Source organism: Phaenicophaeus curvirostris, chromosome 2 (genome assembly GCF_032191515.1).
Source record: "Phaenicophaeus curvirostris isolate KB17595 chromosome 2, BPBGC_Pcur_1.0, whole genome shotgun sequence".
Classification (NCBI taxonomy): Eukaryota; Metazoa; Chordata; class Aves; order Cuculiformes; family Cuculidae; genus Phaenicophaeus; species Phaenicophaeus curvirostris.
Genome location: NC_091393.1, coordinates 76,200,595 through 76,226,088, shown reverse-complemented (window position 1 = coordinate 76,226,088; position 25,494 = coordinate 76,200,595). Strand labels below are relative to the sequence as shown.

General features: G+C 44.3%; 1 protein-coding gene across 7 annotated transcripts in view; it reads left to right on the top strand.

Moving 5' to 3' along the window:
• The window catches only part of MDGA1 (MAM domain containing glycosylphosphatidylinositol anchor 1), a 147,285-nt gene that overhangs the window by 71,948 nt on the left and 49,843 nt on the right, over nt 1-25,494 (top strand). For all 7 annotated transcript variants that reach the window (XM_069852541.1, XM_069852537.1, XM_069852538.1 and 4 more), the window contains one exon: nt 23,654-23,923. In XM_069852541.1, the coding sequence (XP_069708642.1) occupies nt 23,654-23,923 (270 nt within the window). The remainder of the gene's footprint in view (nt 1-23,653; nt 23,924-25,494) is intronic.

The following is a 25,494-nucleotide window of genomic DNA, read 5'->3' as shown; positions in this document are numbered from 1 at the left end:
CAGAAATGTGGATTGTGTAGCTCCTGCAGCCTCTATGATGAGCACTTCCCCTGGCCTCCCCCAGCTCTCACATAACACCAAAGAGCTGCTTAGGTGATGTGGGCATCCACATGTCTGTGAGCGCACGTGCGTGTGCGTGTGTGCATGCAGGCATGCCTCTCTATGCATTGGTGTGAGCTTCTTTTGAACTGGTGCACTCAAGGGAAGAGCAAATTCTGGGTGATAATGTGGCAGTTTCTCTGATTTGCTCCAAAGCTGAAGTTGTAAAATCAATACAGCAGATCTGATTAGATGTCAGAACCTATTTTTGTGTTTTTCTTTTCTTTTTCTGCCCTCATCTACATGCATATAGTGCTGTTTTGTAACAAACTAGCTCAGAAATAGACTTTGCCAACTGCACTGCAGTGTTGGAAAGAGAATGAGGAGACAAAAAGAACAAGTCAGCTGTCAAAAAAAAATATTGTTTGGGCTTTTTATTATTTGCTTTTATTTTGGAAGCAGAAAAAGTTGCTTTCATTTCATCTTATGAACTGTAGTTGTCTATCATCAGCTCTCTGACAAGGTGGATGGTCTGTTCCCTGGATGACTTGGTCTGAATAGTAGAGCTTTGGAAGATCAGTAAGTTCATGAAAGTTCTTGCAGTCTCTGTGGTTAGGTTGAGGAAATGTTGTATACTAGTTAGAGTGAGAAATTTGGCTTGCACTTGGAGTGACAATTTCTTGTCAACTTCTCCCATATCTTCAAAACAGGACTAAAACTGACCCACCTCTTCAAGGATTTGTGAGGCATAATAAACATAGCACTTTCAAATCTTGAAATAAAAATAATAATGGAAGAGCAGAATGCTGTTGTTATTGGTGTTGATGCTGTTGCTAATACTGTTGTCAAGGCTCGTCTCAGGACCAGGTGCTCGCTCAAGAAAAGTCCGAACAGAAAAATGAATCTTTTGCAGAGGTGGGTTGAAAATCAGGGCTAGGTCACCGTGTACAGATGAGATAGCGTAAGGCTGTAAAACACAATTGGCTTGAAAATGTGCAGCACTCTGGGTTTTGGAATACAAAGTGTCATTTGAGCTAATAGCTATGAAAGGAGGAATTGGTGTGGATCAGTGAAAAGGATGCTACCTACAAAGAAATTTAGCAAGTACATAATAAAAAATTGCAAAAAAATTTATCAACCATTTATCTTAAAAGCCTGATCAAAATGGCATTTCCATGAATTACAAAGGTTAACAGTGGCTTTAGCTGTTGCTAGAACTGGCTTTTGAGATAGCTATCTTACGGTGAATGCTACATTTGCTCTGCTAGAGCCTCATATAACAGTGTGGTGTAAATTGCAGTCTTATTACGTTATCCTGTTTGGATGGTATTATGTCAGCTCAAAAAACTACTGGACAGCTCGAAGCCCAACTTAACCCTGCCCTCATCACGACTGATCCTTGATATTATCCCACAGATAGGTTTGTCTTCTCTCACAGCATTCAGTACTTGCTACAAAGGACCTTTGTTCAATCACACCAACAGATTCTTCCTCTTCGGATAATGACCAAAGCCTGGTAGCAGAGCACCCCTGTCTCCTGTATTGAGAGATGTTCATTAGTTCACCAAATTCTGATGACTGAATAACCAGACTTCTGCTGGTGTCATTTTTGTCTATGGCAGAAGTCTTGGTGTCTCTAAGTGCCCAGAGAAAGAAGGGAACAAGAGGAGATATTTATGTAGGATTAACCTTGTTTTGGATAGTCAAGTCTGAAAGATGATCTGTTTCTCATCTTTGGGCCATATGGCAGGTGAGATCTTGACAGGAGGAAAGATTAGAAAAGGAAATAAACTGAGTGTCTCCTTCCCTGGAGTAAAATGGCCTTCAAATTTAGCCACTTCTGGATCCAAAATAGTAGTCAACAATCATCTGGTATTGATCTCCAAAGGATTAGGCTTATTGCCCTTAGGTAGTTTTGCTGCATATAACAGCAGGTAGATTATTGTGGTTTATCTTCAAAGCATAGTGAATATTAAGTGTAATCAGGGAAGCAGACTGCCGGTCTCTTTGGAGGGGTGGTTATTGTGATTGACAGGATTTCAGGAGACTTTGTATAGTCCTAGACATAGATATTGCCATAGGGGCAGAGACCAGCAGGTCTGGCTCTGCTCTTGTCTGGAAGGCAGCCAGAATACATCCTGCTGGGGCATCTGTTGCCCTTGTCACTTAAATTAATGTTCAGGTGGGCACATACATGTTTTCCCATTCAAGCTTGCACGTTAGCAAATGTTATTCCTGGTCACACACTGTTGACTCATTCCTCCTTAAAATCCTGCTGAACCCACTGGCAACGCTGTACATCAAGCAGGCAATAGTCAGCATCAATTTCCCTTGTTATCTATGTAGCAAACAGAAGAGCTGGGAAGTGAGAAGAGGGGTGATACTGTATATAAGTAAGAAGCATTGCTGGATCTACAAAACTGGAAATGGAAATACTTTAAACTGTTTCAATCAACTGTTTAAGCCATTGCTCAGTGTCAGTGCTCTTTGCTGTTGCCTTCTCCCTCTGAAACATAAGATTGGATATTAATTGCTCTATTAAGAGCACTCTTGGGACATGCTTCTAGCAGGGAGGTATTTCTTCAGAGTGACTAGGACTGGGATTTTGTCTCCCTAGATCTCCTTGCAGCATTCCATTCCCCTGAGAAGGGAATCTGAGAGAAACGAGATTCTGTGGCCAGAGCTGACCCATATCTGTGACTGAGCTGGCTTGTCTGTCTTGCTGCTTGGCCACGTGTGCTGGAATATGGAGCCATCTGCTAAGAATTTTAGACTTGGCTGGTTTAATTTGTGAGTGTATTTATTAATAGTCAATGTTTTTTTTTGTTTTGTTTTTTTGTCAGCACAGTCCATCCTGACACCATCCTCTAAGCAAAGTGTTGCAGTTCAGAAACTAACTTGGGGGCAGAGGGTGATTTTTTTTTGTTGGTGTTTTTTTAAATATTTTCCTTACCTTTGCAGTGGCTGAGGCTTTTCTGCCCTTCTATTCATGCTTCACTGTCACTGTTCTACATGGTATAGGTCATGTTCCCAAAAGAGGGAAACCCCAGGCTCTCATAAGAACCTGAGCTTTGGGATGCTCTGGTTTACTTTAAAGCATCAGAGGCTTGAGAATGAACTGGTCTTCTGGGAAAGGTGTATTGGTATTCAAAGCCACAGAAAAACTGTGCCTTCTGCAAGTTCAGTGTTTACAAGCCTGGGGAGTTTCATTAGCAAAAAGGAAAAAAAACATTTGTAGTCATGGGCATGACTTCAAACCATCAGTTTGAACAAAGTCTGACCTGATCTCTGGTCCCATTTTGATGGAATTCCTCTGTTTATCCCCAAATCCATTGTACAGAGGTTTGTGTGATTAAGCTGAAAGTGTACGCATTATTTCCATGTTTTTATCAATACACAGACCCCCCCGCCGCTTCCCCCATTAAGAGCAAAAGGTTTTGTTCCTGAATGTCAACACACTTTCTGCTAGCAGTATTGTGGCTGGAATTAAGTTGCTTAGAGCTTCTGTTTGTGCACGTAGCCTTGTCCTCAGCAATATGGCATTAGGATTGCTCATTCTGCTTCCCAGTGCATGGGCCGCTAACAACTAATTAGAGTTGTCAGTCTTGGGACAGGCTGAAGGATGAATCAGTTTTACTCAGTCATGGCTGTAAACCCAAATGGCCACGGTTCAGAGCACAGTAACAACCACAGAGGCTTAGCTGGCCTCAGATTTTTTTTAACAATTACCATCCACTGGTCCTGGGGCCCAGCAGACAGAAGCTATGACAGCACTTACATGGGTTTGAGATTCAATCTTAAGATGGAGTTGTACCAAATGTAGCTGAAAAGAGGATGGCTTCTGTTTGTCTAGGATTTGTTGGCCCCTACCCTTTTGCCAACCTTATGGCATTGAGGGGAAGGTGGTCTGACAAGCTAGAGATGCTTAGCTGAAAACCTTCTTTGTGACTGCCTTTATGTTTGTTGCAAAGCTCCAGGACTGCTTTTTTTGTTGTTTTGGGTTTTTTTTGTAGTATTTGGTGTGCGCAGCTTTGGAGGAAAATGTCTTTCACAGAGTAAAGTGACCTGGTCTCTTCTCTGCTTGCTGCCTTGTGGGGAAGGTTTCCACGTGCAGCCACTTCTTGAGTTTTTCTTGGGAAGTCTCCCTTGCACCCTGAGAGCTTTAGCAATTTACCTCTTGATTGAAATTGGTCTGACAGAGCATGTCTGCACTCTGTGGTGGCCAGGAGATATAGGAGACTTGAGACATAAAGCAAAAGGCCCAGATGGCAGAGAGAATTCACTGGAGCAGTGCAGGCTGGGAAGCAGATTTTGCAAAGATGGCATGTTCAGTCTGTTGGTACCACATGTCAGATGCAAAGGCCTCCTTGCTGTGTCTTGGGTAAATGGCCATGAAAGAAGAGAGGGTGATACCCAGATATGTGCATCAGGAAGGTGGAAGCCCTCCTTAAAGAGGGAACATGGGTCTGCTACATGAAATTGCAGCCTGCCTGAGCTGCTCTTCAGCCTTTGTGCAGCTTATTGCTCATCTCTGAACACCTCTGCTGTTGTAATGATAGGCTGAGTAAAAGCTTGTGTGAGAGTTCCTTGCCTAGAGAGATGAATTTGTTTGTTCAGAAGAGAACTGGTTTAAATCAGCTAATCCATTTCGTGGATATTGTTGGGAGACGCAAATACACTTTCTATAAGCTGCCATTATCCTGTTTTTTGGCCAGGCTCTCCAGGAAGAGCAACTTAATTTTATTGAGAGAGGGAGAGAGAAAGAGAGAGAGACATCCAAGCTACAGGAAAGGCGAGACAGATAAATACTGTATAGGCACAGTGGGTGGCAGACAGTCTTGGTAATCTCTGTGGACAATTGCTCACCTACCATGGCCCTTTCAGGGCTGAACGCTGCATGTCCTATTGTTCTAATTCAGACACACTTTTTAAGGTTTTACTGCCATGGCAGCTACTTTTCCTGTAGGACCTAGCTGGACATCTCCTTGTAGGGATAAAAAACAACTCCAAAACCCTCTCAAATGCTTTGTGCTAGGTGTCCTGCAAGGCTATGTGTGTTTGGGTCTCACCCAAGCGTGTCCTTGTCTTTAAGGCACAGCAACAAAGTCCTGCTGAAATACTGTCAGATACTTTCCCAGTGCTTCCCATCTAACTGTTCTGAAGAAACTGCTTTGTTTTTGAGCCGTTCTTGTTGTCCGAGTTTAGGCCATAAAGGAAACCACCTGTACTGAAGATCTCCAAACTGTGGTACAGCTAGTAGTACCTAGACTGCATCAAGGCAGCCTAGCTTGAGGAGAGGTTTTCCTGGCTCCGATCCTGTTTGTGTAGGTGCAGGTTCCTCTCTAACATAGACTGCTAGTACTTCTGCTGTGTGTTTATCTCCAGTCAGCAGGTCAGAGATGGTGAGCTTGGCACAGCAACTGTTGCCAAGGTTTCTCTCATCATCTGTGCAGCACCAGTACATGTCCAGAGAATGTGGGAACTGGACCAAGGTGGAGAAAGGGCCACAGATCCTGGAGGACAGGGTGATGGACAAGGCTGGGAACTGACTTTATGGGGCATTTGGTAGAGAGAGGAGAACATGGTACCTGCTTATATGGGCTCAATATAGTTAGGTATGTTTGGAAAAGAAAAGTCTAGGTTTTGGGGCTCTAGAGTGGGGATAGGAGAGCAAGATAATGGGAAGATTTGCATTTATGTTCTAGCAAAAGAGACCTGTTGCTGACACCTGACTAGAGTAGATTTGGGAAGGTGTGCCCTATATTTTAGGGCTTGTCATCAGCAATGCAAAGTCTAGTTGGAAACCTGTAGCTGGTGGTGTTCCCCAGGGGTCAGTACTGGGCCCAGTCTTGTTCGACGTATTCATCAATGACCTGGATGAGGGGGCAGAATGCTCCCTCAGCAAGTTTGCAAAGATGATACAAAACTGGGAGGAGTGGCTGATACACAGGAAGGCTGTGCTGCCATTCAGCAAGACATGGACGGGCTGGGGAGTTGGGCAGTGAAAAAACTAATGATGTTCAATAAAGGCAAATGTAGAGTCCTGCGCCTAGGGAGGAATAACCCCCTGCACCAATACAGGTTACCTGCTGGAAAGCAGCTCTGCAGAGTAGGACCTGAGAGTCCAGTTCTGGACTCTCCAGTAGTTCCTTATCTTTCTCACACTGGAGAGATTCCAGCAGAGGACCATGAAGACGACTGGGGGACTGGAGCATCTCTCTTAGGAGGAAAGGCTGGGATACCTGGGTGTGTTTAGCCTGGAGAAGAGAAGACTGAGAGAGCATCTTATCAATGCTTATAAATGTCAAAAGGCTGGGGCCAGACTCTTCTCAGCAATGCCCAGTAACAGAACAAGCACAATGAACACAAACTGAAGCACAGGAAGTTCCACCTGAACATGAGGAAAAATGTCTTTACAGTGAGGGCGGTAGAGCACTGGAACAGGCTTCCCAGAGAGGCTGTGGAGTCTCTTCCTTTGGAGATATTCAAAACCTGCCTGGACTTGTTCCTAGGCCACCTGCTGTAGGTGAACCTGCTTTAGCAGGGGGATTGGACTAAATGGTCTCTGGAGGTCCCTTCCAACCCCTAACATTCTGTGATATTCAGTTAACACTGGCATTGGGAGACATAGGGCAAGGGACCTGGTAGATGGAGGGGGTTATAAAACTGCCATCAGCTGTCATATTTTAAGGTTGGGGTCACAAGGCAGGAAAAGAGGGAATGCCCTTCTAATGGGCACTTCAGACTTTAAACATGCTTGCCTTGGCCAAGATGCAGTGCCATGTCCTGTGTCAGACACTGGCACGCTTTTTGCCATCTTGGCTATCTGCTGCCTGATAAACCTGGGTGGCTTGGTGGGAATTACATTGCATTAGTGGCACATGGAGTGGTTGGAGTGAACAAGGCTTTCTGCTGTTTTGGACTGGTTAAAAAAAATGTTAAATTTTTTGGGGGAGGTTCCACTTGACTGGAGGCTGGCACATGTTACGCCCATTTACAAGAAGGGCTGGAGGGAGAATTTGGGAAACTACAGAATTGTCAGTCTGACCTTGGTCCTGGGGAAGGTCATGGCACAGGTCATCTTGAGTGCCATCACACAGCACACACAGGACAACCGGGTGGTCAGGCCAAGTCAGCATGAAAGGCAAGTCCTTCCAAACTAACCTGATTGCCTTCTATGAAAATGCTACCCACTTGATGGATGAGGGAAAGGCTGTGGATGTAGTGTACCTGGACTTCAGTAAAGCCTTTGACATCACTTCTCACATTATTCTGCTTGAGAAACTGGCTTCCACTCTGCTGGGTGAAAAACTGGCTGGGTGGCCAGGTGCAAGGGGTGGTGGTTAATGGAGTTAAATCCAGCTGGAAGCCGGTCGCAAGTGATGTTCTCAGGGCTCAGTGCTGGATCCAGTCCTGTTCAATATCTTTATCAATGACCTGGATGAAGGGATTGGATATACCCTTGGCAAGTTTGCAGACAAAACTAAGCTGGGAGGAAGTGTTGATCTGCTGGAGGGTAGGGTGGCTCTACAAAGGGATCTGAAAAGGCTGGATCAATGAGTTTGAGGCCAACGGGATGAGGTTTAACAATGCCAAGTGCAGAGTCCTGTACTTGGGACATAACAACCCCATGCAGTGCTACAGGCCTGGGGAAGAGTGGCTGGAAAGCTGCCTGGCAGAAAAGGACCTGGGGGTGTTGGTTGACGGCCGGCTGAACATGAGCCAGTAGTGTGCCCAGGTGGCCAAGAAGGCCAATGGCATCTTGGCTTGTATCAGAAACAACATGGCCAGCAGGACCAGGGAAGTGAATCTGCCCATGTACTCCACACCGGTGAGGCTGCACCTTGAATACCATGTTCATTTTTGGATCCCTCACTACAAGAAAGGCATTGAGATCCTAGAGTGTGTCCAGAGAAGAGCAACAAAGCTGGTGAAGAGGCTGGAGAACAAGTCTTACGAGGAGTGGCTGAGGGAGCTGGGGTTGTTTAGTCTGGAGAAGAGGAGGCTGAGTGTAGACCTTATCACTGTCTATAACTGCCTGAAAGGAGGTTGTAGAGAGGTGGGTGTTGGTCTCTTCACCCAAGTAATAGGTGATAGGATGAGAGGAAATGGCCTAAAGCTGCAGTGGTTCAGATTGGAGATGAGGAAAAGCATTTTCACTGAAAGGGTTATCAAGCACTGGCACAGCTAGTCAGGGAAGTGATTGCGTCACTGTTCCTGGAGGTATTTAAAAGACGAGTAGATTAAGTGCTTAGGGATATGATTTAGTAGTGGACAGGTACGGTTGGACTTGATGATCTCAAAGGTCTTTTCAAACCAAGTGATTCTATGATTCTATCAAATTTTGCCTCTCTTTGACAAGGCAATATGTGTTGAATACCCATCTGTTGGGAAAGAGATGCCATGGACCAGGATTCACTGGGGGAACCAGGAAGCCACCAAACAGGCAAAAAAGGCAGTTCATTTTCTCATAACTCTCAGCCTTCACACAAGAGCTTGAGACACAGAGAAACGAAAACAGCTCCCCACACCTGCAGGGGAGCGTAGTATCTCAGACCTGACACAGGACCTGTGCCAGGGGAGGAGAGGCTCTTTTCCCCTAGCCTCTTCCCCAGTGTGTACTGTGTGATGCTGTGGGATTGTGCCTGTGCCTTTGCTTTTCTCTCATGCTTTTTGGACCTTAAACTATATCAAGCAGCACCGATGAGGGTGCAGGAGCAGGCTGCTATGCTATCCCTCACCTGTTCCATGGGCTTGGAACAGGCTTATATTCTTCTGCCCCACTGGAAGATTGTGGCATTTGGAGGCAATGCACAGAATAGTGATGCCAGTTTTGAGGAGGAGGCTTAGGCAGGGAAGACCCTGCATCACTCTTGATATGAAGAGAAACCCTAGTAGGAAACTGAGCATCTTGGGAGCGTTCTCAATTTTAATTACATCTGGCCATGCTGGCTCTGAGCACTCAAAGAGCACTTTTGAGCATGAATTAAATTTCAGAAGTGCTCAGGCTTCTCTACATCCCAGCAGGTCTTCCTTCTGCCAGTTCTGTGCTGGGATGCTGTACTGGGAGGCTGTGTTCAGTTTTTAAGAAGGGCATAGGAGCCTTTTGGAGCTTACTGCAGGGAAACAGCTGTTCAGTTACTAGTTCTTGCTATTCCACTTGGGCCAGTCTCCAAGAAAGAAACAGTTTTTCTTTGAAGCCAGGAAACAGTGTTTGCTCCATAATCAGAGATCACATTTCCATCATGCACCCCTCTCACCTTGTTTCACTTCACATAGTTTCTAATTTCCATTTTTCTTTGCCTCCCTATTGTAAACACAAATAAGCATGTGTATGCACATGCTCCTACCTATCTCAGCTTTGCCTTCTGATTTGAATTTAATTGGCCTCTGGGTCTTGAGATAAAACAGTCAGTTTTCTTTTATGAACCCAGTGAATAACCTGCAAAACCTTCATTGGTCCCTGGATTTGACAGACGTGCTTAAATTTCCTAGTTGCATGCAGACCTGTTGCATCTTGTATGATTTTGGAGCCCTAGTTTCTGGGGTCAAGTGGGATCATAAGAAACCATGGAAATTTTTCATTACTGTTGGCTGGGAGGAAGCTGACTTCTAAGCCTGTTTGCTTGTTTGCAAAGCTGCAAGGGGATGAATGGGATGTAGAAGAAACTGAAAATTACTTCATTTCAGTGGGGAAGAAGCATCTGGGATAAATTCCTGCTGGCTAAAACCAGAATGGCAACTGAAGGCCATTCCAGCTGACTCTTTATAGGCTCTTGATCTGTTGTGACTTGCTCTCACATCTGATGAAACAAGTGCTGTAAATCTCCTCAATCACAATATGCTACAACTCTGGGCCCAGCTCAGCCAAGCATTTGATGGGAAGAATTCGTTGGCGTGCCAAAGTAACAGGGGTTCCCGACAGTGGCTGTGATTGAGGTCAAGAGAGCAATAAATAATAGTGGCATTTACACTGGACAGGAATTTTTCTTACCAAGTGTTGATTGCAAAGAGATATTTTACTGTGCTAATCATAAGCAAGAATGCAGTAGCTAATAACAACTTAATGCAATCGAGATGGGCTTAATAGTGTTAGGTCTGCTGGGATTTTCTGAGCAGTTCATAGCTTATGCCTAATAGAGACCCTTTAGCCAGCATCTTGTCATGTGGTAAAATGGGAAACGGGCTTGAGGGGAAGGGTGCAGCCCTCCATCTAAGGTGGTTTGCTGGAAACAGCATAATGGGTCTAAAGGGAAGAAGAGATGGTGGCAATTGGCTGGGTCAGAGGAAAACAGGACAATGCTTAAAATGAGGGTCTGTGGTTTGAGGAGTCTTCTCTTCCCCTTGGGCTGCTTGTAATGAAGCCTTGCAAAAGTCCAAGTCTATGCATGGAAATGGGCAAGCTTTCAGTCCAATTAGCTGTGTAGGAACCAACTCATATATATAAGTGAAAAGATGCAAATTAAACTACCTACAAGTTTTAAAGAGTCAAGGAAAAGCACTTAAGGTTTGTGGCAGGTTTTTGTTTGTTTTTGCTTGTTTATTTGTTTGTTTTTAAAACCAGTTGGAGAAGCTTATGTGCTCTACTTCACCTGCGCAAAATGCTGAGACGCCAGCTTCCTGCAAAAGCTCATTTAATCTCTTTCTAAGCATTTTGTGATGTTTGTCTAGACAGGAGACTTAGTTATTTGCCAAGCGTAGTCTCTTTCACTAGCAGAGCTGAGGAACAAGGTGGGTTTACGTTTGTGGATCTTAACTTGAACTATTTGTACATTTTCAGTGCAACATCTACTCACAGACAGAAGTGACAGAGAATTCAGTGTGTGCCTCAGGACATTGTTCCAGCGTTTTTTTTTACTCTCATGGTTCAGCTGTCATGACTTAATCTAAGCCTGTCTCCTTTCAGTTTCTAACTACAAGCTCTGTTTATGCCTTTGTCTTCTTACATGAAGAGCTATTTGTTATCAGCAGTCTCTTCCTTGTGTAATCTCACACACCAGAACAAGTAATCTCTCAGCCTTTTTTCAGTGTGCAATCCAGAAAGAGTCTCTTTAGCCATTCACTGCAAGGCACGTTTTCCAGCCCTTGATTCATTTTTATAGCACTCGGGGTTTTTCCAACATCATTCTCGCAGTGAGGTCACCTGTATTAAACAGATTTTCAAAAAAGGTCTCACAGGTGCAGAGATGATGCCCATCTCACAATATGTTTAGTAAGATTTAGCTTAGTCATCCAAGGATTTGGATATCTTTAGACTGCAGAATTGGGCTGAAAGCTGATGTTCGCTGGGTTACATCAACTCAGGCTCCTTCTGGAGTCATTGTCTCTTTCCTAACAAGAGTGATGCATTCTTTCCTCATCAATCTTCTTTCCAGACCTCTACATTATCCAAGATAAATTGGATGCAGTTACCATAAGCCTGTTCCATGAAGCAAACCAAGTTGTCCTGTGTGAGGTGTCTTAGAGGTATCTTATGTTACTTACTGCTGCTTATTTTGTCCTCTGCAGACGATGATACCTTATCCTGACATAGGCACTTAAGGATGGTGCTTGTTAGTTATTGCACATCAAAGCACTGCCTTGGTGTAGGAGGGAAGGAGGCAAAGCACAAGCCACATCCCAGAGCTGTGCCAAAGTCTGCACCCAAGTCATTCCAGTTGCAAATGAATGTAAGGTCATTCAGACACCAGAGGTGGTTATGAATGATGCTGGCTACACAGCATGAATGGGAGACTTAATAATTGCTAAGCTTTAGCTATGCCAAGCTGATGGCTGGATCTTTGATCTTGAGGAAGATATGAGATAGCATCAGTTCATGTGGGATCTCACTAGAGAAGTCTCCCTACAGAAGGTCTTCCCTCTCACTAGAGAGATATCAATAGTGTGTGCATCCATTTAGAACTTATTTTTGAACTCTTTCTTTTAGTGTGTTTTAATCTGCTTACTGTGGGCAGCATTTGAATAGTATTACATCTTCAATTAGTCTGTCATGTGGAAGCAAGCCAGGATCTTTCCAATGCCTGGGGATATTATGACAAGAGAGTTACTTTTCTTGTTGCTTTCTCAAACACTACCCAGTTTGTCTGCCAAGGATCCATCATTTTTTAACTGTACAGTTGAATCCTATATTCATGTTGCATGAGTTATTTTCTGGAATCAGTGAAAAATAACAAGGTTTATTACTGTTTGTTCTGAGGTCCCCTCTTCTAACATAGACCCAGTTGGTTCCTGTTTGTATTCCCATAGGCCATACGTGTATGAAGGGTACAGAATACTTTTAGCTTCTCTGATGTTTGCAGGATGCTATCACAAACTTCCCCTCAAAGGCCTCACTAAATGAAGTTTTACCCTGCCTTTTCCTACTTTCCGTGGCATTTTCAAGGTGTTAGTGATCTATTGTTAGTCTGTTATTCTGCCATTTTTGCACTGATTAATTCAGATCAGGATGCAGAGGTCCAGCTACAGTCCTACAAACAGAACATAGGAAAGCCTGGTTTTCCATCTTCTCTGGCATTTATCACAGAAAGTCACAGATATTCCCAGATTTAAGTCCATGCAAGTTCTTTCCAGAGATGTACACAGACTTATACCGTCTCTCTGCCCAACACAGTAGGACAGCTCAGCAAACATCGCTGGAACTTGTTTAAAATGTCCTTTTCACCTGGAGCATCTGATTCTGGGAGGTGTTATTATCTGTTAGGTAGAGGCTGGAAGGAGCAGGATGTCATGTTACAGTGTGTGCTGCCACCACCCCTCAGGCTGATAATTGCTGATGTACTGACTCTGGCCAGGATCTGCTTTCAGATCTTGATGCAATGGTGTGAGAGTGAGGACACTTATGTCCCAGAAGAGTTGGGAATGTGAACAACAGGAATTTTATAGAACTATCTTGAGGCATTTGTCTGTTACACCAAAATCCAGGCATCTGGAGAAGAAATTGAGTGTGTACTTCCCACTTGTCCTGCATATCTCCTTTGCTGTAGCCTAAGTCCTCCTCAGCCAACATGAAAAAGTGTCTGTGTGGGATAGTCATGTGCCCACATTACAGGGATATGCTGCTCCTCCAAATGATTTCTGTAGTGCTGGCCTAGTTTGAGGTCAGTCATAGATGCAGCCTGCAAAATCAGATGTCAGAGCAGACTTACCCAATGAACAGGACTTAATAAATTTCCCTCTCGTGGTTCAAGTCCAGAGGAGATGGAACAGAGCTGATAGCCAGATGGGGAGGTCAAGGGAGCCGGCTTCTGTCCTTGAATGATTGCCAGTTCTGTCATTGGCCTCTTTCCTATGCCTGCTGCTACATAGGAGACCCTGTACCCTGGCGAGTGATTTCTGGGAGCCTGCAAAACCTGCAGCTGTCAGAAGTGACAGTGCTCTACATAATGCAGGGAAAGATCAGAGCTGCATCCACTTCAGCAGCGAGGCTGGTGTGCTGCTGTTTCTCTGGAAACATGGAGGCAATGTAAAGGAAAATACATGAAGCTTCCAGTGGGGGAGCGAGTCCTCCAAAGCTTGAGTCCATGCCCTTCTCAGAGATAAGCAGTATCATCCAAGTCTGAATAACTGGGACTGCCAAATCCTCTGCTGTCTCCATAGGTAGTTAGCATTTTTTGGAAGAAGGTGTAGAGAGATGATTCCCATCAATCTGTCCAGAAATCCACTGAAGATACATTCATGAAAACCTATGAGAGTTACTGATGCAACAGATAAAGAATTTGGTTTTCATAATTAATGAATAGATGGGAAGTTGGACACAGGCACTTAGGAAAGTCATATTTTAAATACATGCAGGCAGTGGTTTGAAGGATGGAGAGGGAAGATGGGACATTCAGATGGCAGAGATGATGGCTATTTGGCAGCTGACTTTTTGGAGCTGGTCACTATTGTGAAGACTTCAATCATTTAATCTGATAGACCGCCTGAACCTATCCTCATTTTTCCATCCTTCATCTGTGATTGATTTGATCTATCTTGAGTCATCTGAAGATGATGATGACAGTGATGAAGAGGTAACCACCCAGAGTGACAGCAAAAATGCTTACAGTAAAAAATGTTCTTGCCTCTCCTTTCTCTTGCTACTGTACTGATCCTGTGTTTTTAAATTACATGCATTTCTTAAGTTCCTGTATGAACCACCTTCCTTGTTACTTTAATTCTTGTGGGAAAAATTGCTTTGATATCTGTTGACCTCAGCTGCTTCATCTATGAGACTGAACATTTGCCATAAATCTTTTCATCTGAGCATCCTTTCAGCTTCTTTCTGAATGGTTACATTTTCATTGTCGTCATCTTCCTCAGATGAATCAAGATCAATCAAGAGTGACGGATGGAAAAATGGGGTAATGATGACAGTTAGTGGAGCAGGATATTAAACGATTGGTAGCAAAATGCCAAAGCAAAGGATAGAGAAGTGACGGAGAACTTGCTTTATGCCTACTTTTTCCTCCTTGGTCCAAATTCCCTACTAGGCCTGAAGGAGAGGCTGAGGAAGAGCCTGATTTATATGGGGAAGCTTATACTCTTTCCATTCTGTGGATAAGAGCATAACCACTGTGTTAACTCATCCTGATCTAGTTTTGCCCCATTGTGTCTTTTTTACTTACTAATATAAACAAAGAATTCAAAATAAACATATTAAGGAGTGCTGGTTAATATTTGATTTTTCTTAATTGCCTTGGCTTACCCTTCTTTCCCTTCAGACTTTTTCTGGCTTGGATCTCTCCCGTTTCTAGCTCTCACCCCACCAAATCATCATTAAAGCAGGTCTGATTTTTTTTTTTAATCAATATTACTGCTTTTGGCTATGCTGCTGCTTGCTTTGCCTGGCGGTTTGGAAAGCAGGTGGATAGGGATCATCCAATGCTCCCAATTTACCTTTCAAACTGAAAACAAGGTGAGGTAGAACTGTAGCCCGGCTGTAAGCAGAAGGCTCTGACCAGCTGTGGCTCTAACAATCATGACATTTCCAAAGCAGGGACTCTTCTCCATTTTGACAGTATTGCAATTCTCAGAGGCACTTTCTCCCACAGCCTCCCTGTTCTTCACTCTCAGTTATTTTTAATGAAAAGGTCTAAACATATATAGGTGATTTAATTGCTCAGGCAGTTGGTGATGGAATAGGAGCCTCTTGCTATTGGATTGCTGCTTGGAGTCAGCAGTCACCTCTGCCTGGTAGCTCCTCTGTGTGTGGATGAGATCCTCCACAGGAGACAAGAGGAAACTCAGTCAGTTCCTTGTAGGTGGCAGCTGCATGTTCTGAACAGGAGTGGTAGTGGCACTAATTGGATCCTGTCTGGCATCCAAAGACTTCTCACTATATTTGCTATTGGGAATGTGCAGGCTGGTGTCTGTTTTCCTTCCCAGGGTAGCTCTGTTGTGGCATACAGGAGCCTGAACATAGATGTCTCCTGTCCAAGTGCAGGACATACTGTCCAATTTTCAGATGCATGTTATGACTCAGCTTACTGATGAACTCAATTAAATAAGGCACTGAGAGTTCATGGAGAGGTTCGTATAGAGCGGTGGCACTGATCACTTCTGTGCAGGTGTTGCACAAGCATTTACTTTGGTCTGCATTCATTTCACATAGCAGAGGTGTGAGGGCTAGGATCCCCCTAGGCTCCTTGTTGAGATACAGGATGGAGGGAGGTAATGCCAGCTAGGAATTTCTACAGTCTGAACCTTCCTCTGTAGATGTTCCTCTCACTCGATGGCTTTGGAGGGATGTGGCATTCCTGACTTGTGTGCCTCAATGTAGTGCCTGAATTTAGATGGTCTTTACAGTCCTGTTCCAGCTAGCTCCAGGTTTGCAGTCCTTTCTCAGTTGTTCCAAATCTTTCTCATGAATGTAGATGGCTTATCCTAGGATGATGGATGTAACAGATTGTCTCTTTTCCCTTCTTTACAGTGTAGATGGAAGCATGGGGAATGCATTCTGCCTTGGTGGGCCAAACAGCTCTGTTTCTTCTTGCAAGGTTGCAAATCGTACCTGTTCATCTCTGCCCATTATGGGCCACCATGCTCAGCTTGTCTCAGCCAGGCACATGAGGAGAGTCAGAGCTGTTGATTCAGGATTCTCTTTTAATTTTCCTTTCCCAAAATTTTTGCATGTGATTCCTCTGGCATTTCAAACTCTAGGACAGTGTTTCTGCCTAAAGGAAGTAAAATCTAAATAGGAGCTAATGCTGTGCTCCTGCCAACTGTGAAGAGTAGAGGAAGGAGAGAAAGGGGAATTGTTAAGATAAATATATATATATGTGTATGTTTATTTATATAAACACATGAATACATGCATGCACGTAAAAGGTCCCCATCAACTTGTCAAGAACTTTGGAATTAGAAGACGACTAAGAACTCTTTCATAGTTTTTCTTGAGGTTGCAGGCTGCTGTAGAAAGTGCAGTGTTGATTACTAGAACATAAAAACACCTATAGGGAGGACTTGCAGTAGGCTTAAACTGCAGCAAGGCAACTGGATCATATAGTAAGGAAACCTAGTGATAAACTCTGAAGTAAGAGGAAAGAGGTGGACTCTATTTTAGTAAGAGTCTCATTTTGTTCTTTTTTTTGTGGGCTGGTTGTTTTTTTTTTCTTTTCCTTAGATTGCACTGGCAATGTCTTGCTTTATTCCCAGAACTACCCAGCTGAGTATTTCACCTATGAATTATTGAGGAGTAAGACAACTGGTTCTCTGCCAAAAGTTAATGCATATGGGATGCTTTTGCGGAAAGAGTATCATTGGCTGACTGTTAGTGAATGTTTGGATCTAAACTATTTATATGCTATTGGGAGTGGCATTTCACCGCTACCCCAGTTTGTTAAACTGAAGCATGTAATAATGGATGCATGGTATGAGATGACATCTTGTTATCTTGTAGAAAACAAAGTTAGAACTTGAGCGGAGAGCTGGTGGTCTGACATTACTGCACAGGGAAGGTTCCCCTCTTGTAGATATGTTGGTGGGTGGGAGAATCTCAGATCCACCCTAGCCATCATCCTGCTTCATCATGCTGTAGCTGGAAAAATTGGCTGTGAGTCAGAGGCAATATTTTCATGCTAGTCCATGGCAAAAAAACCTAAAACTAAAATCTAAATTTGAGTTATGCCATTGTTCTTGCAGTAATTGAAGATATTTTCTCTGAAATGCCCATTCTCTCACCCTCTTTATTTCTCTTGTGCATAACTTTTCTAATTGGGTGATTTGTGGGTGTAAGGGAGGATTATCAGCATGCGTTTCATGTACGGATGTGTATGCATCTTCTGTTACATATACACCATCTTTTCCTCTTTCTCTTTTCCAATTAGGGGAGCATACTGTTTTGACACCAGGCACTTAAGGTGTGGGAACGAAGGGGGCTTCACTGCCAGAGAATACTTGTCTTTGTAGTATCTTGTTAGCATGAATTAATTGGGCAGTGAGTCCAAGTGAGTTCCATCATCTCTGGGATGGATCTTTTTTGACGAGGCATATCTGTGAGGCAGAAGGTCTGGAAATTCCCACCTAGGATGGACTTTCTTCAGAGCACTCTGTGAAGTGAGCTACGGTCTTATGTACTAATCAGCACAGCTCCTCATGCAGAAGAGGATATCCTTCAGTAAATCCTTCTTTATTAAAACAAGGTGAAGACTGGTTGAGCTAATTGGCTTGGAAAATTCAGAGAAAAGGAAAGCAGAAATGCTGGTAGTAAAAACATTTCATTTGCTCTTCTTTTAAAAGCAGTCAACTAGCACAGAACTAAGCCTTCTCTGCTCTGAGCCTGGCTTCTGTGGTCCTTCCACCCACTTGTCTAGCAGAAAATGTACTCAAACAAATTTGTTTTGTTTGAAATAACAGTACTTGCAAGTTGGCTTTCAAGTGCTTTGCAAATAATACACATTTTATCTCTTTATATATGGGAGACTGAAGTGTGAAGGCAAAAGGCATAGATGATGAAAGAAGTAGATTCTGGCATTTAGCTGAAATAGGTTGAGCAAGCCTTCCTCCATCTTCCCTCTTCTAACTACTCAGTTATATGATCCCTCAGAAACAAATGGATGAGACTGGGCTTGAAAATATTAGTTGGATATTTGTCTCTACATGGAAAACTACTGGTGGCTATTGTGTATTCTTGGGGAGTAGAGTGCGGGTGCTATTGGAAGGAACAGAATTGCTCAGGTGTGATTTCCCAGCCTCATGAAAATAAAAGAGCTTCCCACTTGCTCAAGTATAGAGGTCTGGTCCCTTCTGGAGCTGAAACCGTGGAATCTTATACCTGCTGTAGAAGCAGGGGTACAGTATTTTTGATGCCTATGTCATCTTTACTACCCTAGATTGTGGGACGAGGAGCTGGATAAGGAAGGTACCCTTTGTTGGGACTGCTTTGGTTGGCTAGAGAACATTAGGGAAGACTAAACCCAGTATTACTGCAGAAGGGTGCCTATCAGAATTTAAATGGATGCTGAATAATGGAGTCATATAGGTCTCATAAAGCCCTAGTAGTAGCCTGTGCTGATTTGCTTTCTGGAGAGAAAAATTACTGCCTGTTGTCACCTCTTTGGAAAACCGAACACAGGTAATAATTGTAACTAACCATGAAGTGCAGTCTTTCATACCAGGTTATCTCTGTGTCCTTTGCAATGTTAATCCAGCAAATGAGTGGTCAATTTGCTCTCACACTTGGGATAAAGTGGAGACTATAAGCACGAATCCCATTGGCACTGTGATTGCATAGTTAAGCTTGGAGGCAGTCATTCAGGAGAGTGGGGTGGGAGCTGCTGAAAATAAAACTGCTTTATAATCTAGCAAGGCTTTCTATTTTCATCACTTGTGTTACATGTTGCACTTTCTAGATTTAAATAAAAATGTAAATGAAGACTGGCTTTGGAGGGTATGGTAGAGGGTGTTTTTCACTAGGGAGGAAGCCTTGGCTAAGGACTGAAGTGGAGTATACAGAACTCCTGCACTGCTTCTGTCTGATGCTGCTGGTTCATGTGATCTCAGGCAAGTTGTCTTTCTGCCTTTTTTTCTGCCTGGACATTGCTGTGCCATGGAGCTCTTGGTAGCAGAGGAAGCGTTGTGGGAAGTAAATCCCTACAGAAAAATGAGAGTGCAGCGGCCCATGGCAGCTGCATATGCCAGCGATACAATGCAGGCAGCTGAACACCTACAGAGATACCTGTTGTCAGCACCAGTCAAGGTGGCTACAGGAGAAAAAAGCACTGCCTCTGAGTCAGAAAGCAGGTTATGAGTGAGCTCTTCAGCTCTGACAGCCCTTTTAAAATGAGCCAGCATTTGGGAATTGGCCAGTATATGCTGTTCACAGCCCTCAAGCTACGGTGGCAAAGCAGACTTTAATGTGTCTTGCATAATAGTATTGCACTGTGGTATACACACACTAGTCATGCCTGAGCTCTTAATGCAAGGTCTGTTTACTGAGTGTTCTGCTGTTCTGCAGGTGCAGGTGTGTGTTTAAGCTCATCCTTGATTTCTGTGCATCAGATCACTCCTGTATAAGCCTTTCTTTGCCTTCCATCCATGTCAGATTAAGCAGCCTCACGACAACATCCCTGCTTCTTTAAGTGAAAAAAAAATTATTTTTTTTTTCTTTCTGTATTTACCCCACAAGTGAAAAACTTTCCCATAGTGCATCACTACCATTCTGGGATTCTCGGGCTTTATCACTGGTGAAAGAAGCATCTCTGCCTTCTGGGGGCATATGAACCTGATGGGAATCTGCAGGAATCAGACAGTATTGCAGGAATCACTGAATACCTCTTCTTGAGCAGCACGCAAGGACAGCACTGTAACAATGCAAAAAGTCTGTGGCCTCTCCTGCAAGCAGTTTGGCTCTTGTAAGGAAGAGCACTCCTCCCTGCCTCAAGGCTAAAATAAAAACAGGCTTAAAACAAATATTTACAGGCTTGACCACAGATAACAGCCAGCACAGTTCTTGCTCATTTGGCAGAATGAGTATTTTGGTCCTAGTTATTTCCAGTGAAACAAAGAAAATAAGAGGGCATAAAGCAGCACCCCTTGACGCCTGACATTTCTCTGTTGTGCCTCCCTCACTCTTGCCCTTCATTGTGAACACTGTGCTAGCTTAGCAGCACTTCAGTACAGAGCATCTGCTCTGGCTCATAGCAAGGGAGCTGTCTACAGCCCGGCTTTGTTTTAGGGTGCCCGGCATGCTGGAGTAGGTTGCCTGTGTTTGGCTGATTTGATTTGCTCCTAATAAGCAGGTGAATGATTATGTTTTCTCCTATTGCACAATAATTCTGCTGCAAAGGCAGGCTGCCCTCACTTGTGTTTCAGAGCAGCTGCAACATAACAAGGTTGCTGTAGAAGCTTTGGTCCTTCAACATTGCCTAGAACACTAATGCGCTGCCCTCTTCACCCTTTTTGTCACTCCTCCTGCTAGCTAACTCTTCTAGAGTTAAGCTGTGTGCTGAGAGAAAGCAGTAATTGTCTATATTTGTTTGATGTGTTTCTCACTAGGGGATCTTCAAGCCCTGTGTATGCAGAGGTGTTTTTTACCACCTTCTTGAATCATAGCAACCTGCTGCCTGCAGCGTGGCTGCTGCTTAAAAGAGCACTTCAGCTGCATGCACTGGGGTTCAGAGAAGACACAGGAAGGCGTTTGAGAAGCCTCTGGACAAGGATCTGCATTTAGAACTGAGCTAAAAGTTGAGGCTGATATCCAGGCTCCCCAGAGAGCACTATAGCAGCTGAAGGAGCAGGAATAGGCAGACACTGCTCACTTACAGCCAGCAGGGATGCTGCTTCCATGTGGGCATTAGAGGCACCTGGAAAATTACTACTATTTCCTGCACCTCCCTGATGGTGTCTGTGCAGGAGTCATGTTGGAGGTCTCTGCTCCAAGACAGTCACCATCTCAGGTATACTGGAGTTGTTTGCTTTCTAATTCCAGGGAGCCAGAGCACTGGGCTATTTAAACAAGCTTTCTTTTGTATTTAAGTTGGGGGTGAGAAAAGGCTGTGGTGTTCTCTGCTACGATTTGCAGACTGAATCCCTGATTTGGTGGTGGGTCTCCCTTTTGTGTGTAACCTACTTGAAGAAGTGTAGGCTCCTCAGTAGGCGTTGGAGGCAAGAGCTGATGTCTGGCTCTGTAATTGATGTTGACCTTTCTCTGCTTTCATAGCTTCTGGTGGCCCTCAGGAATAGTGGCCCCTTGGCATAGTACTGCATGCTTTGCAGTGATGGGATAACCTGCATCAGGTCTCTCTCCAGAAAACCCATAGGCTCCCGGACTCCCTGCAGAGTTAATGGTGGTCGGGTGTTTCCTACTGCCAGAGACAAGAGGAGGAAATATAAGCAGTTTTTACTATATAAGCACTTCCAAACATTCCCCTCACAAGGTGATAACACAGGCCCAGAGCCTGCCTTGGTGCAAATTAAGTAAATCCCATTTCCCAGCTGAAGAAAATTAAATATCTTCTGCATCCTTGGCTGGCCTGCTGTTCGTGTAACCTAAGGAAACATCTGGAGTGCCCCAGCCCTGCTTCTCTATGACCCTTTACCAGTCCCCAACGTTCCCTTAATGAGTCCTAGACGTGAACTTTCCTTGCAGCATATGTCCATGCAGGAGGCACTTTGACCAATTTCAGACCTTTTCTCTTCTTCTGTCCCAGCTCCATGTACAGATGCCATTTGGTGCAGTGCAGGAAGCTGCTCTTCTACCCCTCTCTTTTCTCCTCATGAGATAGATTGCTTTGAGTACATCTAGAGCTGTTGTGGCACTTTTCTTAAGCCTTGCTTTCTCTTTTCTCTCTGTTTTTTTTTTCTCTCTCTTTTTTCTTTTTTTTTTTTTCTTTAATCTACATCATCAGCTACCCTTGATTATAATTTGAGACCCCACCGGCTTTAATTAAGGAGTAGATGTGACACAAGAAATGGGATAGCAGCTAGGGATGGAGATGACACATTCATTGCACTAGGTCTAATCAAACAACTTCTCACATTATTCTCACTGAGAGGTGGGAGACGTGTGAGCCAAAGGCAAGTCAGCACTTGGAGCACCCGCAGAGACACATTGCTAGCAAAGTCATCTGTAATGAGCTGACCATGGCATTCAGCACGACAATGTGAACTCAGTCAGGGGCTGCTTTTAATCCACTTAAGTGCAGCAAAGGACCCAGAGGGTGAGAGTTGAGAATAGGTACCTAGAAAACAGACACTGTCAAACAAGGGCTGCCTGCTGGAGGGGTTGATTGTGCACTACATATCCACAGACACATCTGTGTCTGTGGGAAAAGGGGACACTGCGCGTGTGAACCTATGAGTTGGTGCATGTGCCTTCATCTATGGTGAAGATAAAGGTGTCACTACAGAACTGTAGGTGGGTCTTGGTGCAGTTAGGCTATGGGAGGGGAGAGACTGATGTGCTGGAGCCCTCTAGGCACAACTGCATTCAGGGCAGCAGGGATGCTGTGTGACCCATGGTTCCTGGTGGAGCTGTGTGGTGCAGTATTTTGGGCCTGACTGTGCTTAGCAGCTCTGCAGACCTTTAGAGGAGGCAAGTGCTTTATAGATCTATAGTGCATAGAAATTGTCTGTGAAAAAGCAGGTGCTTTGAACCTGGAGAAGGTGAGTTATGATTGTCCTGGAGCTGCTATAAATCTGTTTTGCCTGTTTTACATTCAAACTAACCACTATTTTGTGTTCAAGAAGCCTTGCTCAATTTAGAGGGAGAGCTTCTGGTTATTCCCATGCTGTAGTGTTTTAATTAAGAATTTATTGCAAAGGAAACATGTCCATCAGATGGCTGCAGAGGCTGAAGTCCTCTGCCATTGCATTAAATAAGGGAAAACCCAATCAATACCAATCTATACTTTCTCCTTGCTCTACCTAAGCTATGCCTAAATTGTGAGGTTTCTGTAAATTTTTACAAGTGCTATAGAACAAGACTTAGTAGCTTCCCTTTGCGAAGGAGGTGGCCCCACATCACCATCCTCACACTACTGGCAGAGGAGCTAGCATAGAGAGATGTGACTTACCTCCCAGTGTTGGGGGCTTGTTCCCAGAGATAAAAATAGACTCAAAGTCCCTGTAGCCAGTCTCTAATGTGTTGTATTGATGTGTTTGAGAGAAGCCCTCTAACACCCCTTCCAGTCTGTGCTCTGTGAAGACAGCCAGTGCATATCTCTCCATATGAACATGGTGTTCACCCTGTCAGACCTCAACCAGAAGAACATGAATGTAACTGCTTGGGAGCATGTCTGACTTCTCAGTGAGTAGATCTTATGCTGAGTACGAGGACTATAGTTATTCGGATTAGAATCTGAGAACTGAATAGAAGCTGTAGTGCTCAGCTGCTGCTGAAGAGCAGGGCTTGTTAGCTCCTCCAAGCAATGTCCCACTGGGGGATGAATACTTGCTAAAGTCCACCCCTACCTAATAAATGGGAGGAGGGTGGGAAGTAGCCCCAGCCCAGTCAGAAGGAGATGTCAGATGGCTATTGCTGTTCTGGTTTGATGAAGCCTGATTCCCACTAGAAAATTAATGTCCTCTTGGAAATGATAGATGTCTGTCTCCTCAGAGGCACTGCCAGGGTGACTGTGCTGAGCTAGATGGCTGTTCCCTGATGGCATCCCCATCTGTTGCTCTATTTGGTCTCCAGTCCCCCCTGTGGTGGAGCCAGCCTACCAGGATGTGCGCCAGGGCATGGGACGCAGCATCACCCTACGCTGCACCATGGTGAAGGGCAGCCCTATGAAGGTGGCCACCTCCGTCTGGCGCTTCAACGGGACGCTTCTGGCACAGCCCTTGGCAGAGCAGCAGGACTACTCAGAGCTGAAGGTGGACAGTGTCAGCCGAGAGACCAGCGGTAGCTACGAATGCAGCATTTCCAATGACGTGGGGGTCTCCACCTGCCTCTTCCAGGTATCTGGTAAGTCGCAGAGCACTCATCAGAGCAATCTGTTAGGTGGGGTAATGGAGGTGGGAAGCTTGCTCCCCATGAACTAGTGCCAGCACAGGAAACTTCTACCGCTTCCTCTTTGCACAGTGCTGTGTTCAGAAGGGGTGACTTTCCATAAACTAACGTGGAGATCTGCCTCCCTCATTCAGGCAGTCCTTCAAGTCTGGGTTGGACCTGGGGCAGCTAGTTGCAGCTACTGGTACATTTTAGTAGTGTTTGAACACTTGCCTGAAAGATCCAAGACTTAAACTTAAGTCTGCATCTTCTTTCAAGCCTGGACAACCTGTATTGTAGATAAGTATTAACCAGGGGGGAGCGAAAGGCTCTCTATATCCCCTCAACATGCTTTACACCATCTAAATTCCCTGTTAAAAACAAACAAAAGCTGTATTATGTATTCCTGCATCTCTTTGTTTGCTGTCTCTTTGTGTCTCACGATGCTAAGACAAATGTGAGCTGAGAATAGGTACTAGTACTCAGTGGATTTGCTGCTCACAGTTTTCTGTGAATCCAGCAGGCACTGTAACAAGACTCATCTCTGGCACCTGCAACTGCAAGGAGGGATAGCAGGGTTCTAGCATTTAAAACCACACATCTGACCTAGTGTCTCTAGCTAATCATCAAATCTGCTACTCCCATGACCCCAGAGTTGACTTGGGCACCAGTTTCTAGACAAGCTCTCTGATGAAGTTGCCTTAATAAGCAGTAAATTCAGCCTAAATATGGAGTTTTCAGTCCAGAGCTGATTTATAATGCTCTTTAAGTCAGGGCTGAACAACTGAGAATAATAAATATCCAGAGAGACCTGATTTTGGAGCAGATCCTTCCCAGGGCTTGGAAAAGCTCAGATATGCTGTTACTCTGAGATGCTCTTAGAAATGGGGAAGCATAGACCAATTCTACTGTTTTGGCTCCTTTTCAGGACCTTGTTCTCACCCCTTGAGATTTCCTGGAATTTGTCTGGCCATGGATTTTTCTTGATAATCTTTGCCCTTTCTACCCTTTCTTCGTGTGCTTGCAACTCTCATGTGTTGGCAACTAAGTCGTGGCAAACCGTATCCTGCTATGAGCCACCATAGAAAACTGTGTCCTTAGCAAGCTTGGGAATGCTCCCAGGATCTGAATTTCTTGCTGGAAGTAGTAACAAATACATATTTCCACCTGATGTGCCCCGCTGTGCCCCACAAGATAAGATCCCCTCAGCAGAAAGCAGCAAGCATTTATGTTCCTGCATCCCTTCTCCATTTCCAAGGCACTGATATCTAATGGTGGCTTTTCATCTCCAGTTGTCTCTGCCTATGTCCTGGACAGTTATAAATCACTTAAATATTCTGAGCCTATAGAACAACCTGAAAAATAGTCCAGTTGCTAGATTGCTGTTCTTGGGCTCAGGACCACTAGAGTTTTAATTACCATCAGCCATGGCCTTCCTCTGTGATTAGGAGAAATGTCATAGTCTCTCATTTGTGGCTGTGAGATGTAGTGGAAACAGAGTACATAAACCTGCCAAGGATGGGGTTAGTTTCTTCTGTGGAGGGGAG